The sequence below is a fragment of the Carlito syrichta genome, unplaced genomic scaffold (assembly GCF_000164805.1).
Source record: "Carlito syrichta isolate Samal-C Ts95f unplaced genomic scaffold, Tarsius_syrichta-2.0.1 Scaffold316401, whole genome shotgun sequence".
In the NCBI taxonomy this organism is placed as follows: domain Eukaryota; kingdom Metazoa; phylum Chordata; class Mammalia; order Primates; family Tarsiidae; genus Carlito; species Carlito syrichta.
In genome coordinates, this window is record NW_007260497.1 from 386,945 (window position 1) to 403,345 (window position 16,401).

Sequence of the window (16,401 nt, forward strand, 5' to 3'; positions counted from 1 at the left end):
TTTTGAGTTGGAGCCTCACTCTGTCGCCCAGATTAGAATGCAGTGACCGCTCCCGGCCACCGCAGCCTCGACCTGCTGGGCTCCGGCGATCCTTCCGCCTCAGCCTTCCAAGTAGCTGGAACTACAGGTGCGCGCTATCACACCCGGCTAATTTTTTGTTTTGTAGTAGAGATGAGGTCTCACCAAGTTTCCCAGGCTGGTCTCGAACCTGCGGGCTCAGGCAGTTTCACTCACCTCAGCCTCCCAAGGCACGGGATTACAGGCTGAGCCACTGAGCCTGGCTAGTTTCTTCCTTTTTAAAGTAATTTCTGGTAACCTTTTACACATTTTTGAGAGTAGATTTTGATAGTAGACTTTGAGCTTAATTAGCTGATTTTGAATTTTTCTTTCTCCATGTGTACATATGGTGCATTTTTGGATTTGGAAGGGGAGAGACTAAGAAACCTGTTTTCCCTTATATTCAGGGCATATTCCCTGGCCTCATATCAGACCATTTAAATTGGAATCTTCACTAGGGGTCAAATATTTATCACAAGTGCTTAATTAGAAAATTACCCTGGTTCTGTGACTCCTAGAGTCAAACCTTACATAAACACTGCAATAATTCATACTCTTCCTCATGGCTTTACTTTGAAGCAGGCTTTTTTCTGTTTCACATTTTCCTTTGTGACTTATTAGATAAACTATTAGATAGGGCTTTTAAATGAAGAGTTTGTAGACTTTTTAGACTTAATTGGGCTAGATTTGTACAGCATATGGAAGATTAATGTACAGTGCTCTGGGCTTTTGAAAGTACGTTCATGACATTTGCATAGTTTTTATGGCAAAGCAATCTCAACTGTTCTTTAGTAATTTGAGTGGTTTGACTAGGAGATATTTTAGCTTGACTTTTACAAGTTTGGGATCACAGAATTTTGAAATATGTTTTACTTTTTGGTGATGAATATTAAGCTCACTAGTGATATCTTGATCTGGAAAGATGCTAAAGATGAGCATCATTTGGATAAGTAGTCTTCTGTTGGTATTCTTAATATCAAACAGTGGCAATTTTTTCTCTAAATTTAAAAATGATCTTTTGAACATACTTGTGTACTTATTTGGTCATATATATTGCTTATAACTTCACCAGTTTGGAAGAAATTCCAGTGAAAGATGAGTGAACTGTTTTTGCTTTGGGAAGTATTCTTAATTTGCCATACATTTTTTAGGATTTTTAAAATACAGGTTTTCTCTAAAGCTGTTGTGGTGTTAGGAGAGAAGAAAAGCACTTTTCCTTAATATTTTGAATCCCAGTGGATTTAGTTGTTATAGCCAGAATGTGTTCTTATTTGTTTTGTGACTTATGATGCTATTTTGAAAGGCTAACTACAGTAACTACTCATGGAAACATGAATACACTTGAATTTCTGACTTAATTTTTCCAGGAATTGTTATTGTACAAGCTTGTGCTTTTTCATAAAAAATTTGGTGAGAACCTAGGGAAATAGATTTGTGTTTATGGAGTTTTCTGGGCTAGTTTAATCATCAATGATAAAAGCAATTACCAGCTGTGAAGCTGAGCTTTGTGACTGTTATAGTTTCAATTGACACATTTGTGGTCTAATTTATGACACATTCTTGTTGTATATAAATATATAAATATTTTGAGGTACTCAGATTTGAAAGCCATAGCAAGTAAGAAGCATGTGTGGGATTTTGTTACATGCCTTCTCTTTTTTTTTTTTTTTTTTGTTGGATATGCATTCTAATTCTAATGAAGTACTCTGGTGGTTTCAGACTCGCCTTCATAATGTATGGTTCAGTGTGGCCTGTGCGTGTTGTTTTGTGTTTCCTGCATTGATTTTTGCCTCCGTTTATTCTCTATTGCAGTCTAAAAGTTGGTTTTAATTGGTTGCCCACAGGATTGACTTGGCCTCTACTTCTTGTTAAGAAAATACATCTCTTGTTTGATCAGGTAAGAGATTTTGAATAGAGAGTTTGTTTTTATACAAAATAAAATGAGATAGCTTTTATTAAGAAAAATGAAAATATATGTAGTAACTAAATTGTGTGTGTGTGTGTGTGTGTGTGTGTGTTTTGTTTTTTAACAAGCTTATCTGAGGAATGGGGTGGGGTAGATTGGGCACCTTGAACAGTTGTTGCTTCCTTTGGGGGGGTCAGTTTTATATGGATTTATTTATATGCTGCATTCCTGATTGTTAGACAGTAAGTAGCTGTTTTATTCCTTAGTACCATTTTAGACGAGTTATAAATATAGGTGCTTGTTAGTGGTATGCTTATTTATATTCCCTAGAAGCATAGTTATAGATATTGGGTCATGTGTTTTAGAGTACAAATTTTAGACTTCAAAGGAACCTTAGAAGTTGGACTCTAACCCTCTTGTTTAAGTAATTAATTAAACTAGGATCAAGATAGGTTGAAATGACTTATCTGTCAGACAGTTACTTAGTAGCAGAATAGCAAATGTTATTTTATATTCTTCAGAACCTAAAAATTGTTTTCCTCTTCAGATGTCTTTATGAATAAATCTTGTGCTTTGGTTTAGTACTTAGTCCTTTCTAGCTGGTAATCTGAAGCAGTTTTCAGTAGCACGTTTTCATGTGTATCTTGTATAGACGTTCAGTAAATCCCTACTTGTAACAGAAAATGGTTTAAAGACTTACCTGTGTATGTCGGTTTTACCCTGTGTTTAATTTTTGTGTTTTGGGACTATATCAAGCTTCTGTTTAGTTGTCCCAAAGCAGACTAATCTATCTCAGCTTGTTTTGGGTACCTGTATTGCCCATGATGTTTCCCCCATACAGAATGATTAAGCATTTTATGAAGCAGAAATGGAAAATGATATTTCAGTTTTGCATATAGCTACATAGTTTAGATTCAGTAAGGAATGAGAATTTGATCTAATGACTGCAGATCTTGATGAACTTTCTTATGGGCTGCTAGATAGTAAATAAGGAGAAAAGAGTTTGTTGGTTTGATGTCTTTAGTATTAATTTTTCTTGTTGACACTTGCAGTTCATAAATGGAAAGCTTCCCTGAATTTCTAGTGTTTTATGATGGTCTCACAAAGAGCATTTTCTGTTTATCAGTCCATCTTTCTGGATTAAATTTGAAGGTTGCTTTTACTTTTGTGTATGAGTGTGTGAGAAAACTGTCACATGCTATATTTCTCATTTGTATATAGCAATTATAATAATGAAGATATCATTAAAGGTTTTGTTGCATTGAATTAGTATTCATGTGATGCTTGACATTGAAGAACTGCTTTCATGGAGTTACAGAATTCCTAGAGCTTACAGCAGGAAACCTTGCGCACTGTAATGTTCTTATTTGAGAAGCGATAAAACCAAATTTTAATTAATTTATATTTTTTCTGAGGTCACAGAGCCAGTTTAATAGGCTTATATTAAAAGTTGACCTTTTTTTTTACTTTTTGAGTCAGAGTCTCATTGTGTTGCCCAGGCTGCAGTGCACTTATGGCACTCATGCTGTACATTCATGGCCACCGAAGCCTCAACCTGCTGGGTTCAGGCGATCCTTCAACCTTCCAAGTAGCTGGAACTACAGGCATGCACCACCATGCCTGGCTTTTTTTTTTTTTTTTTGTAGTGACAAAGTCTCACCATGTTGCTGAGGCAAATCTCCAACCCCTGAGCTCAGGCATCCTCTCACCTCTGCCTCCCAAAGTGCTGGGATTACAGGCATTAACCACCCCGCCCAGCCTAAAAGTTGACTTTTTGTTTTTGTTTTTATTTTTGAGTTGGAGTCTCACTCTGTCGCCCAGGCTGCTGGAGGGCAGTGGCTGCTCCCTGCCACCGCAGCCTCAATCTGCTTGGCTCTGGCAATCCTTCTGCCTCAGCCTTCCAAGTAACTGGAACTACAGGCATGCACTACCACGCCCGACTAATTTTTTTTTTGATTTATTATAGAGATGAGGTCTCGCCAAGTTACCCAGGCGGGTCTTGAACCCGTGGGCTCAGGCAGTCCACTCACCTCAGGCTCCCAAAAGCATGGGATTACAGACTGAGCCACTGAGCCCGGCTAAGTTGACTTTTTTGAGCCATAGTTTCACTATATTGCCCAGGCTGGAGTGCAGTGGAACAGTCTCAACCTCTTGGGCCTGGGTAATCCAGAAGTTGACTTTTAAGATGACTTAGAAAACACCCTGTGTTGTTGACCACATTAATTTCAAGGTAATATGTTTCTCAGTCCCAAGATTTTAATTTGTGTCGCTTTACAAAGGGCTGCCTTTGCATTTGCTCTTAGAAGCCTTTAGAACTGAAATACTGAAATTTGAGAGAAACTTTATTTTTGATCAAATCAAAATAGACATTATCTAAGGATATCAGTTAGCAACCAGAAATCCTACAGGAAGTGTGTTGAGTCACAGACTGTAACAACTACTGAGTAAAGTTCGCACTCTAGTTCTTCTAAAACAAAACCAAAAAGTACTTCCTTTTCTTTTTGGTTTTTTTGGGGGGGTTTTTTGTTGTTGTTGTTTTTTTTTTTTTTGAGTCGGAGTCTCACTCTGTTGCCCAGGCTGGAGTGCAGTGGCATGCTCAGTGAGTCATGTGACTTGAGTTTTAGTTAAAATAATTACAGTGAAGGACACTATAACTAGGTTTACTTTTAGGGGTAATGAATATAGGTAACTCAGATTTTGGCTGTGCTATTCAGTATTTCTTTTGGCTTCTTAGTAGGTATTAAAATTGTTTATAGTAATTCCGTATGTAGTATCATTTAATAAATAAAGCTGTATATAAGGCAGATGGAAAAATTTTAGGATGAAATATGGAACCAGTTCTCATTTGAGACTTGAAACTGCTTTAGAGTTAAGTAGTTTTTTTTTTTTAATTTCATTCTTCTGTTTATTTAGTTTATTTTTTTATATCAATATTTTTTATATTGATATTGTGGGATACAGTTAAGGGTTAGGTATACAAATATGCTTCATTCAGGCACCCTTGTTGATAAGGGGTGTCTTCCTTTCCCCAGACAGATACTGACTACCGTTAATCCCACCTCCCTTCCCCTCCCCCCTGAGTTAAGTAGTTTTCGTAATTCATTAGTATTCTACTTTTTTGTTTCTGTTGGATTTTGAAACTGAGTTGTCTAAAATCACTCTGATAATTCTGTAAATTATCAAGTTTATAGGGAATATGCTAAACCTGTTTTAAATATTAACTTTGATGCATCCTTTGCATGTTTTCTCCCTATAGATTATTAAACTGTGTTTCTTAATTTACACATTTCTTTTAAATCTTTCTAAATATTTGTGCTCTGAATGATGTCTGTGGTGATTTTTACTGTCCTACAGTTGTTTTTTCCTGAACCTTTTAAGTCTTGGGACTGAACTTCTCATTGTTTCTAGAATTAATGCCTTTTGGAAGTTGAAGTTTTCTAAGTTTTACATTGTAAATGGCATGTAATACTCAGTTTTTAGAATATTTAAATTAAACAAATACATTGCTTGTGATAGGTTGAGGACATAATATGGGTAGCTGGTCATTCTTGTAGCTAAAAACCGGGTGTGATAAACAGGAGTCTGACCTGGCCGTTGCCTTTTCTCATCTGCAGGTGTGTGTGGTTTCAGCGCAGCATGGCTGTGGTCATCCGTTTGCAAGGTCTCCCAATTGTGGCGGGGACCATGGACATTCGCCACTTCTTCTCTGGATTGACCATTCCTGATGGGGGCGTGCATATTGTAGGGGGTGAACTGGGTGAGGCTTTCATCGTTTTTGCCACTGATGAAGATGCAAGGCTTGGTATGATGCGCACAGGTGGTACAATTAAAGGGTCAAAAGTAACACTATTGTTGAGTAGTAAAACGGAAATGCAGAATATGATTGAACTGAGTCGTAGGCGTTTTGAAACTGCCAACTTAGACATACCACCAGCAAATGCTAGTAGATCAGGACCCCCACCTAGCTCAGGAATGAGTGGCAGGGTAAACTTGCCTACAACGGTACCCAACTTTAATAATCCTTCGCCCAGTGTAGTTACTGCCACCACTTCTGTTCACGAAAGCAATAAAAACATACAGACATTTTCCACAGCCAGCATAGGAACAGCTCCTCCAAATATGGGGACTTCCTTTGGGAGCCCAACATTTAGCTCAACTGTTCCAAGCACAGCCTCTCCAATGAACACAGTCCCACCACCACCAATTCCTCCAATCCCAGCGATGCCATCTTTGCCACCAATGCCATCCATTCCCCCAATACCAGTTCCTCCTCCAGTACCTGCATTGCCACCTGTGCCTCCTGTACCTCCTATTCCCCCAGTCCCCTCCGTGCCACCCATGACCCCACTGCCACCCATGTCAGGCATGCCGCCATTGAATCCGCCACCTGTGGCACCGCTTCCTGCTGGAATGAATGGCTCTGGAGCGCCTATGAATCTGAACAATAACCTGAACCCTGTGTTTCTGGGTCCATTGAATCCTGTTAACCCTATCCAAATGAACTCTCAAAGCAATGTGAAGCCACTTCCCATCAACCCTGATGATCTCTATGTCAGTGTGCATGGAATGCCCTTTTCTGCAATGGAAAATGATGTCAGAGATTTTTTCCATGGGCTCCGTGTTGATGCCGTGCATTTGTTGAAAGACCATGTAGGTAGAAATAATGGGAATGGATTAGTTAAGTTTCTCTCCCCTCAAGATACATTTGAAGCTTTGAAACGAAACAGAATGCTGATGATTCAACGCTATGTGGAAGTTAGCCCTGCCACAGAAAGACAATGGGTAGCTGCTGGAGGCCATATCACTTTTAAGCAAAATATGGGACCTTCTGGACAAACCCATCCCCCTCCTCAGACACTTCCCAGGTCAAAATCGCCCAGTGGGCAGAAAAGGTCAAGGTCAAGATCACCACATGAGGCTGGTTTTTGTGTTTATTTGAAAGGGCTACCATTTGAAGCAGAAAACAAACATGTCATTGATTTTTTCAAAAAGTTGGATATCGTGGAAGATAGTATTTATATAGCTTATGGACCCAATGGGAAAGCAACTGGTGAAGGCTTTGTAGAGTTCAGGAATGAGTCTGACTATAAGGCCGCTCTGTGTCGTCATAAACAGTACATGGGCAATCGCTTTATTCAAGTTCATCCAATTACTAAGAAAGGTATGCTGGAAAAAATAGATATGATTCGAAAAAGACTGCAGAACTTCAGCTATGACCAGAGGGAAATGATATTAAATCCAGAGGGGGATGTCAACTCTGCCAAAGTCTGTGCCCACATAACAAATATTCCATTCAGCATTACCAAGATGGATGTTCTTCAGTTCCTAGAAGGAATCCCAGTGGAAGAAAATGCTGTACATGTTCTTGTTGATAACAATGGGCAAGGTCTAGGACAGGCACTGGTTCAGTTTAAAAATGAAGATGATGCACGTAAGTCTGAATGCTTACACCGTAAAAAACTTAATGGGAGAGAAGCTTTTGTTCATGTAGTTACCCTAGAAGATATGCGAGAGATTGAGAAAAATCCCCCCGCTCAAGGAAAAAAGGGATTAAAGATGCCTGTGCCAGGTAATCCTTCAGTACCAGGAATGCCCGGTGCGGGACTGCCCGGTGCGGGACTGCCCGGTGCGGGAATGCCCGGTGCAGGAATGCCCAGTACAGGAGGTGAAGAGCATGCCTTCTTGGCTGTAGGATCAAAGGAAGCCAACAATGGGCCTCCGTTTAACTTTCCTGGTAATTTCGGTGGGTCAAATGCCTTTGGGCCGCCACTCCCTCCTCCAGGATTAGGAGGAGCCTTTGGTGATGCTAGGCCTGGTATGCCTTCAGTTGGAAACAGTGGTTTGCCTGGTCTAGGACTGGATGTTCCGGGTTTTGGAGGTGGACCAAATAATTTAAGTGGGCCATCGGGGTTTGGAGGGGGCCCTCAGAATTTTGGAAATGGCCCTGGTAGCTTGGGTGGCCCTCCTGGCTTTGGAAGTGGCCCTCCTGGTCTTGGAAGTGCCCCTGGGCATTTGAGCGGGCCACCAGCTTTTGGACCTGGACCTGGCCCTGGTCCAATTCATATTGGTGGTCCCCCTGGCTTTGGATCTAGTTCTGGAAAACCAGGACCAACAGTAATTAAAGTGCAGAACATGCCCTTTACTGTGTCTATTGATGAGATTTTAGATTTCTTTTATGGCTATCAAGTAATCCCAGGCTCTGTGTGTTTAAAATACAATGAAAAAGGTATGCCCACAGGTGAAGCCATGGTAGCCTTTGAGTCTCGGGATGAAGCCACAGCTGCTGTCATTGATTTAAATGACAGGCCTATAGGTTCAAGAAAAGTAAAACTTGTATTAGGGTAGCCATTCACATCAATTCTTTATAAGGTAGATCTTCATATTGCTGTGGTTAATGCATCCAGTTTGTTTTTCTAGTATTTCCAGGTTAGAACCTTTGGATTGTTTCAATTGCATATAGTTTGGTTTTCATAACGTAGAGCATTGGTTGACTGTTTACAGAAGACTCACTCACCAGGATAAACATTGCTGTATGTTACAGTAAAGCTATCTGGAGAGAACACATAAATGATTTTGGCATACCAATAGAGAAGCCATTTGTAAAGCTCAAATGACCACATAAAGTTTATCAAGGAGTCTAGATTGGTTTTGTTTTATACCATATGGGATGAAGAAAATAGAAATGTCAGTAGAACTCATTGAGGGTGCTCTTGCCAGCTACTGAAAAGTAGAAGTTGGCTACTCTCGGAATTTGGTCTAAAGCGGGACAGATTTGCTTTGTTTTAGGGTAAAGCTATGTCTAAGTCCTCATTTTCTTTTAAAATTGAATAAAATCTCTGTATACAGATTCATTGTATGTACCTTTATTGCTTCTTGAGGGTTCTTGCTGTATAGACAGTCCTGCTTCAGAAGTTGCTGCTTTGTTTGACTCACTTGTAAATAAGCAGAACTGTTTTGTTGGTTTTTTTCCCTAAATATAAAACCTCCACACTTGGTTTATGCTATAACTTTGAACTTTGATTTCTAATGTCATACTTAAAACTGTGTGGAATAAGACTTTTGCCATAAAAATAAACTATGGAGTCCTCTACCTACCAGAGCCTTTTTGGTTTGACCACCAAGTTTGAGTTCAGTCAGTTTAAAAATTGTTCATGTTGTTTGGATGACATTGAAAACTAGAAACCACTTTTAATAATCAGTGTTTAAGATGCTTGGTTTGTAGTCCAATCTATGATGGACTAACTGTTCTAGCAATTTCCTTCTGTCCCAGTTTATGTGAAATTTTGGCCTTTAAGCAAACAGGAGTCCATTCATAAGAAAGAGCATTACTATATTGTGGTTTTTAAAACTGAAGTTGAAATTGTTAGCTTTGTTAGCCGTAGTATTATTGAATAAAAGATCCATAAGCTGGTTCATAGATTGATATGCGTTTAATCCTGTTATTTGGAGGCATTTTGGTGTAGTTGTTCGATCAGGAGCCTGTTTACAAAAATTCTTTATACAGAATACAAGTGCAGCTGCCAGAGGGGAGAAAATTTATATTCCTTGCCCTTTCATACTCTTTTCTTTGGCATTCAGGACACTAAGGCAAGAGAACCACATGGGTTCTCGTTGGTGAGTGTCCTTGTCATGAAAACATTTTCCTTACAACGTCCTGCTCGCTGCCACAAAAGGCTCTAATTAGGGTCATTTTTCTTAGTTAAAATGTTCTAAAGATGTGTCACATTATAAACATACAGAATGGGAGATTGTTGAGATATCATGGAAAGCAAATTTTATTTTTTACATGACCCTCTTGCTTTGGTTTGAAACATCCCCAACATTTTCTTCAAATCAATATATATTTACAAAGGGGTTAGCCTTTTAAAATAAATATTTCCTATTTAAAAAAATATAGTGCCTTTTTGATGTTGTAAATCAGTAGAACACCGATATACAGCGTCGTGTAACTTAGAGTTAAGAATGGCAACAGTTTGATTTGTGTGATAAGATTTGGAAAGCCTTTTCATTTAAAATCTTAGAGGATTGACAGTACAGGATTTTTGTTTAAGGAAAGGATTGTTTAGACTTTCAAGAGGTGATTGTGTTGTGGGTCTTTTGATAATTCATGAATACAAATTTGCTTTGATAGATATTGCCTCCTCAACTTAAAAAGCAATATGATGTTTGTATATGCTGTTCAATTTAAGTTTCTGTTAAGTAATCATTTCTCATTCCAAAGACAATGCAAAAAACTTCAGCACTGCTCGGGAGTCTATTTCAACTGCAAATATTTTCCCCATTGGAAAACTAGTTTCATTTTAGAAAAATGGGTTGTTTGAAAATGAAAGTCTTTTATCTTTTTTCACAATTTGTTTTGGTTATATGTTCGTACATTATTAAATATTTCATACACCTTATTGCAACTACTTTGTTATTTCTACATCTTAGATAAATGCTGAAAAGGAAAACTTGATTGTTCATCGAATTAAATAAATTAAGAAAATAGTGGTTTGTGTAGAATTGGAGAGAACTATGTTTCATATTTCATTGAATCACAACGGTTCTCGTTGTGAAATGTAATTAAATGCTTTGCCCTCTGGAACTTGATTTTTGTGTATCTAAGATTTATTAACACAGTGCTAACTGCTAAGCATACTGTTTATCCTGTTCTGGGCATTGGAGTTTCAGTTAAAAAGTTTTTTTGAAAATGTGTTCTGTGAAACTATTCAGACCTCTTGTCCTGCAAATTTTCTCCTAAGAACTAGGTTTGGGGTGGAAATGAATTTACATTATTTTCTCATTTGCTTTGTATAGTATGAAGGATTTGTAAAGCTCTGCTCAAAGTTGTGTGCATTTGTAAACACTATTATGATATTTTCAATTTTATGTGTAATTTTTATTGTCTGTTTTCGGTGACCATGTCATTAATGGAAGAGAATCTTTTCCATTAGGTTTATTTTTTTTTTCTCTCCCTTCTGCTGAGTTTTTATTGGTGTTCATTTTTCTTTTGCTTTAAAGGATTAGATAAATCTACAAATGTATTTTATAAATAAGCAACTTTGTAAACTCTTCTGAACTTTAGTGAAACATTTAGTTCATAAGCATAATTTGTAGGTGTGTTCTGTGTTTACACTATAGTTTGGATGTACAATTATTAGTGGCTTTTTTAAAAAATACAATACAGTGTTAAGTGAAATATAGTTCCTAGCTTTGTACTCCAGGTTATCAAAGCATCAATGAAAAGTCCATTAGGAAGCTTATTACTCAAAATTTCAGATAGTAATATTCAGTGTAGTTAAGGTCAGTCTAACCCACTGGATGAAAATCTAGGTCTGTATGGGCGTAAGCCAACATATATATTTAGGTAGAAATAGTCACCTTGTATAAAAATAAGGACATATAATAGCCTTTAACTTCTATCCCTTTTACTGGATTCTGTGATTGTGTACAGGTGTAGGTCAAATGTATAAAAATAAAACCCACTCATCAATTTTAAGAACACCTGTAAAACGAATAAAGAAAATGTAAAATTGCTGCTAAGTCAAATCTTTCAGAAATAATCTCTGGCAGTGGTCAGTTTAAAAATTATTTCCCACCCTTGCAAAATTGCCACATATAAATTGTTTTACTGGCAGTTCTACAGTAGTCCAGACTTTAGAAACCAGACAGTAAAATGGCTCATTGCCGGCATGGCCACAACATTGCCAGCACATACTGCCTTGGCATCATTCAGCAGAGGTTCTTGTTTATAAAGATGAAGTCTTGAATACTGTTCAATAAACTTGTCACAAAATAAAACAGGCTGATGCTTTTAATGCTTTAACTGCATAAGAGTACTTTACTGAGCTGATATTATCAAGTACTTTTTTTATAACTCCTGAAAATATTTTGTGCCTTTGGAAAGGTGGATTTGATGAACTAGGAGGTAACAATTGTTGTTTATCCTTGTCTGCTAATGCTGAAGTGTGAAAAGAAGAGGCTACCTGGAACAGCAGGGAGGAAACTTGATTCTAGGTCAAGTTCGTGGTATCCACCCTGTCAGAATGTTATGTGTGTTTTGCTAGTGAACTACTTCGTTATGTGAACTTGGAATGAACTGGAGACCAGGTGCTCCTTTTCATAGAAGGAGTCTTAAAGGGGTCTGTGAATTATTTTTAAAAACTGATTACAGTAGGAAATGGGAAAATAAAATCTTCAGGGTAGATTCTCAATTGCACACACTCTAAAGCTTTGTTTTTCTTTTTTGCTTTTGCATTATTAGTATGTGAGGTATTTGAGGAAGGGAAGAAAGGAATCAAAAATAACGCTTTCTGACATTAATGTTTTGATTTTTGTCTATTTCACATGTGTTCAACTTCTGAAAAATAGCAAAAAGAAAGTGTCTGTAAACTATAATCCTTTTTTAAAAAGTGGATTAGAGTCGCAGTGAAACTAGTGGCTGTTCCTTATAACCAAAACTCTAGAGAAATGTTTAAAACTTTTATTTTTATCATGAAAGAGTTTAGCTTGTATTAGAATTTGGATACTAAGCTTGTTTTAGAGGAGGTTAGACTAGACATAATTCCAGGTAGTAGCTGAGCCATTTTTAAATGATCAGGCTTTGACTAAGCATTGGAAAAATCACTGAGTGAAACCAGCCGCCTCCAGATATCCAGGTGGCCTTTATCATTTGAAAGGGATGGACTGTGATAATATGTCTCCTTTTCGTAATCAGGAGAGATCACTTCTATAATTCGTTGTCTGCTTTCCAGTGTTTTACAGCAAAAACAAAAAAAAGTTTATAAATTATGTGCATCATAACCAGTCTCCTCCCAAAAGTAGAGTTTTTAATGGGATATGGTAGAATAAAATTGCTTTATTTCACTTTTCTTTTTAGTATAAATCTGAAAGATCTCATTGGCTAATTGTAAAATGTCCTGGAAAGAGTGTACTGGCAGTAGCACAATTCTCTGATGCTGTAGTGACTTTTCTGGGAAAACCCTAATATTCAACACCATAAGCAAGTTAATCTGTTGGTACCTCCTCAGGTAAATGTTAATTCTTTGTTGTTCCTGGGTTTATTCTTGCTGCTTTTAGTTACTTTGTGTCAGAGAGTCTCAGTAGCATCCTGGCATGACTCCTTTTCTGGATCAACATAACTAGCAATGAGCAACCAAGGTGGCATGATTTTCTACATACTGCTCTACTACTGAAGAGTCCAGAAGGAGTAAAAAGCCACCTGATGTAAACATTCCAGCCACATGGAAAGAAGGGCAGCACATTAAAAGTCTGGAGGCAGGAAGCAGTGCTGGGAAAAATGTCATTAGCCAAATGCCTTGAAATCTGTCAAGAGCCCCAGGGGCTTCCCTTCTGTGAATATATTTAAGGTTAGGACTGGAGAGAAGTGGTAACTGGCACAGCAGAGCATTATTGGGATTGACACTCCAGTTGTTCCAAACATCTGGACTCTAATCTTGGTAACTTAATAGTCCAGGCCATTTTTCCTAATCAACTGATCGCTTGCCTTTTCATGTTGAGAGGAGGAGGAAGTGACTATTTGGTCATGAAGCACTGACCAGCAAGAGAGCATAATTCAATATGAACAGAGTTAAAGGCATTGAGTCAGCTTACCTCATCCCGGAAGTGAGCTATGTTGTATTCCAGTGGGCTTACCCCTTGGTGTTTCACTCCCTCTTCGTTCTGCTGCTGCTGATTTTCTCCTTTTGCCTGCTTATGTTGTAAATCTGCTGGTGACCAGGACTATAAATCTCACTTAGACTGAAGTTCTCTCACTGCTGTCTCTAGCCCCAGCCTCCCAATGGGTGGGAATAGTAGCTTTTGATTAGTGACCAAGACTTGTCACATGAATTTGTGCTTTATATCAAATGGTAACAACCACATTGTGCCTACCACAAGTCATCTGTCTTTGCAGAGTGGGATTGATTTAAGAAGGGAAAAAATTTCATTTAAAGAGTTTTAAAATTACACCAACTGGTGCTGCTGCTTTCCTCGTTTTTCTTTTATTCTACTTGGAAGTTTATTAATGTAACCCTCCACTACACTTCTCCACACACTGTATTGCAATGGTGGTGGGAGGGTGGCACAGCCTTTTTACATAACTCCCTTCTGCAGTGTGGCCTATGGGACCAGCGGCGTCCCTCTGCTATAAATCTGCCTAAAGTGGTGGAAGGGTTAACACAACAACTAGTTTAACTGAAGTAGATCCTGCTTTACTTCTATGATCATTGAATTGACAGGTTGGAATTGGAAACATGTTACCTTCAAGTTAAGACAATTTCACATGAGTATACAGCCATAATTGTATCCCTACTAACAAATTTTTGCACAGTGTTGTCCACCAGCACTTACACATTGGTGGAAAAGGAAGCAAAGTGAGATGCCTGTTCTTCAGAAGTTTAGAGTTAAGTCACACAAGTAAGTGCTCGTTGGTACTTAGGCTAGGTACACTCCTGTGTCACAGGAACCAGGTAAAGGCTTCCCTGGCAGATTGCTAAACTGTGGTCATATAGGAACTAAGAGTAAACTAGTCTGTAACTGTACATTAGTTTCTTATTCTCTGCTTCCTTAACATGCACATTCTGAAGAGTGACCCATTTTAACCTTTCCCAAAAATCCAAGATGAATTTATTCCAGTGAGGGGCAGGAAAACTTGTTATGAATAGTTAGTTTTCTTTCCCAAGAGCTCTGGTCTGCTAATATTCTACAGCTCCTTTTGTGCCGTAGACTACTGCACACTGGAGGTGCACAAGTTTCTGGTGATGTCTCCGCCCTGGAGATGCTCAGAAAGGTGGTCCAGTACTGTAATTTCAGATACCTTTCAGGTGATAGGCATTAAAAGAATGTAGGTTTCAACAGGGCAGACTACCCTGTAGATAATTCTTTGAAAATTTTGGTCTAGATCACATCTTTCTGAGGTGACTTCTACCTTACTTGCACAATTCGTGTTTGTTCTTTGAAACTTACACCTTGAATGAAGTCCTATAACTGGAGTCCAGCATATCCCCTGACCCAGCAGTCAGACTAATAAGAAGAATTATTTTCCATTTGTGTGCAAAGCTCTAGTTAGTATAGGTCATGGGAGAGGCCATATGAACCTCACTGCTCTTCAGCTGAATGGACTTCAGGTTGGACTGGATCAACAAGACATGAGCTGATGCAAAAATGGGTAGATATAGAAATCACTTTCTTGAACTCTGGTCGTGGCTCTGTCAGTTACTATGACCCAGGACAAGTCATCTCTCTGTGGCCTCAATGTTTCTTTTATAAACTGGTAATCATACCAGTTTTAAGCTGCTGTGATTGTATGAACTTAGCCATTCTATTTTTGGACATCTGTAGTGAGTTTGGGCCTTAAGGTTCCAGGAGTGGAACACCAAGTTTTTGTCTGGCTACTCTACTGCTTTTTCTACTGTAGTGGTCCCACACTACAACTTGAGAACTTTAAAAGGGAAGGATCTTCATTTCTCCTTTGGGAGGCTGTCCCTGTCCTGCCAGTCAGGTCCTCTGGAGCAGGTAGACAACAGGCATTCCTCCTGGATCCATTTCTCCTTGGTCCTATGAACCAAGGAATTAGAGATTCTGGAAAAGCATCCACAGCACCACTCACCCAATCATGAGCACTGAAAGGAGCAGCAGAGGACACTTTCTGTGGTTGGCTTTACGTTATCCTCAAAATAACCCTGTAAAGTTGGCATTGTCCCCACTTTATAGATTTACCTGGGGTTATCCAGGCAAAGATAAACAAAATAATAGGGATGAGCAAATAATTTTTTGTTTTGAGAAAGTATTTATTGAGAGAACAGAAAGGCTCCCACAGTAGGAGGGGACCCAAAGAGGTTGCCTGATTGTTTTGTTTTGTTTTTGAGTCAGAGTCTCACACCGTTGCCCAGGCTGGTGTACAGTGTGGCATGATTACAGCTAGCCACAACCTCAACCTTTCATCCAAGTAGCTGGAACTAGAGGCATGCGCCACTATGCCCAGCTAATTTTTAAATTTTTTGTAAAGACAAGGTCTCACCAAATTGTCCAGGTTGGTCTCGGACCCCTGGGCTCAGGCATTCCTTTTGCCTCTGCCTCCTAAAGTGCTGGGATTACAGGTGTGAGCTACCGCACCCGGCCTGGCAAAGATATTTCAACCAGAGGACTGCATGACTCTAGAGGTAGAGCCCCTCCCTCAACTGTTCCCTGCCTCTCCCTAACTTCTGGGTGAAATGTGGTAGGCTACTGGCAGCAGTCTTCTGTCATGGATCCTGTGCCTGCTGGGGAAGGGGCTTCTGCTCTGTTCCAATGCCTTTTCAGTTTCTCAGCTCCTACTGTGGAGGGGCAGATTCCATTACTTGTTGGTAAGTCTTTTTTTTTTTGAGTTGGAGTCTGTCTCTGTCGCCCAGACTGGAGTACAGTGGCCGCTCCCGGCCACCACAGCCCACCGCAGCCTCGACCTGCTGGGCAGGTCCTTC

General features: G+C 39.0%; 1 protein-coding gene across 11 annotated transcripts in view; it reads left to right on the forward strand.

Annotated features, from left to right (window-relative positions):
* CPNE1 (copine 1) overlaps nt 1–16,401 on the forward strand; it is a 41,701-nt gene that overhangs the window by 5,950 nt on the left and 19,350 nt on the right. Inside the window, exons 2-4 of one of the 11 annotated variants that reach the window (XM_021707161.1) lie at nt 1,870–1,954; nt 5,578–5,594; nt 6,057–11,733. The exons of 4 other annotated variants lie outside the window; for them this stretch is intronic. In XM_021707161.1, coding sequence (XP_021562836.1) covers nt 6,083–8,308 — 2,226 coding nt within the window. In that variant the 5' untranslated portion in view covers nt 1,870–1,954; nt 5,578–5,594; nt 6,057–6,082 and the 3' untranslated portion in view covers nt 8,309–11,733. Of the gene's footprint in view, nt 1–1,869; nt 1,955–5,577; nt 11,734–16,401 lie in introns of those variants that run through there. 6 more of the 11 variants (XM_021707164.1, XM_021707160.1, XM_021707163.1 and 3 more) reach the window with 6 other exon arrangements.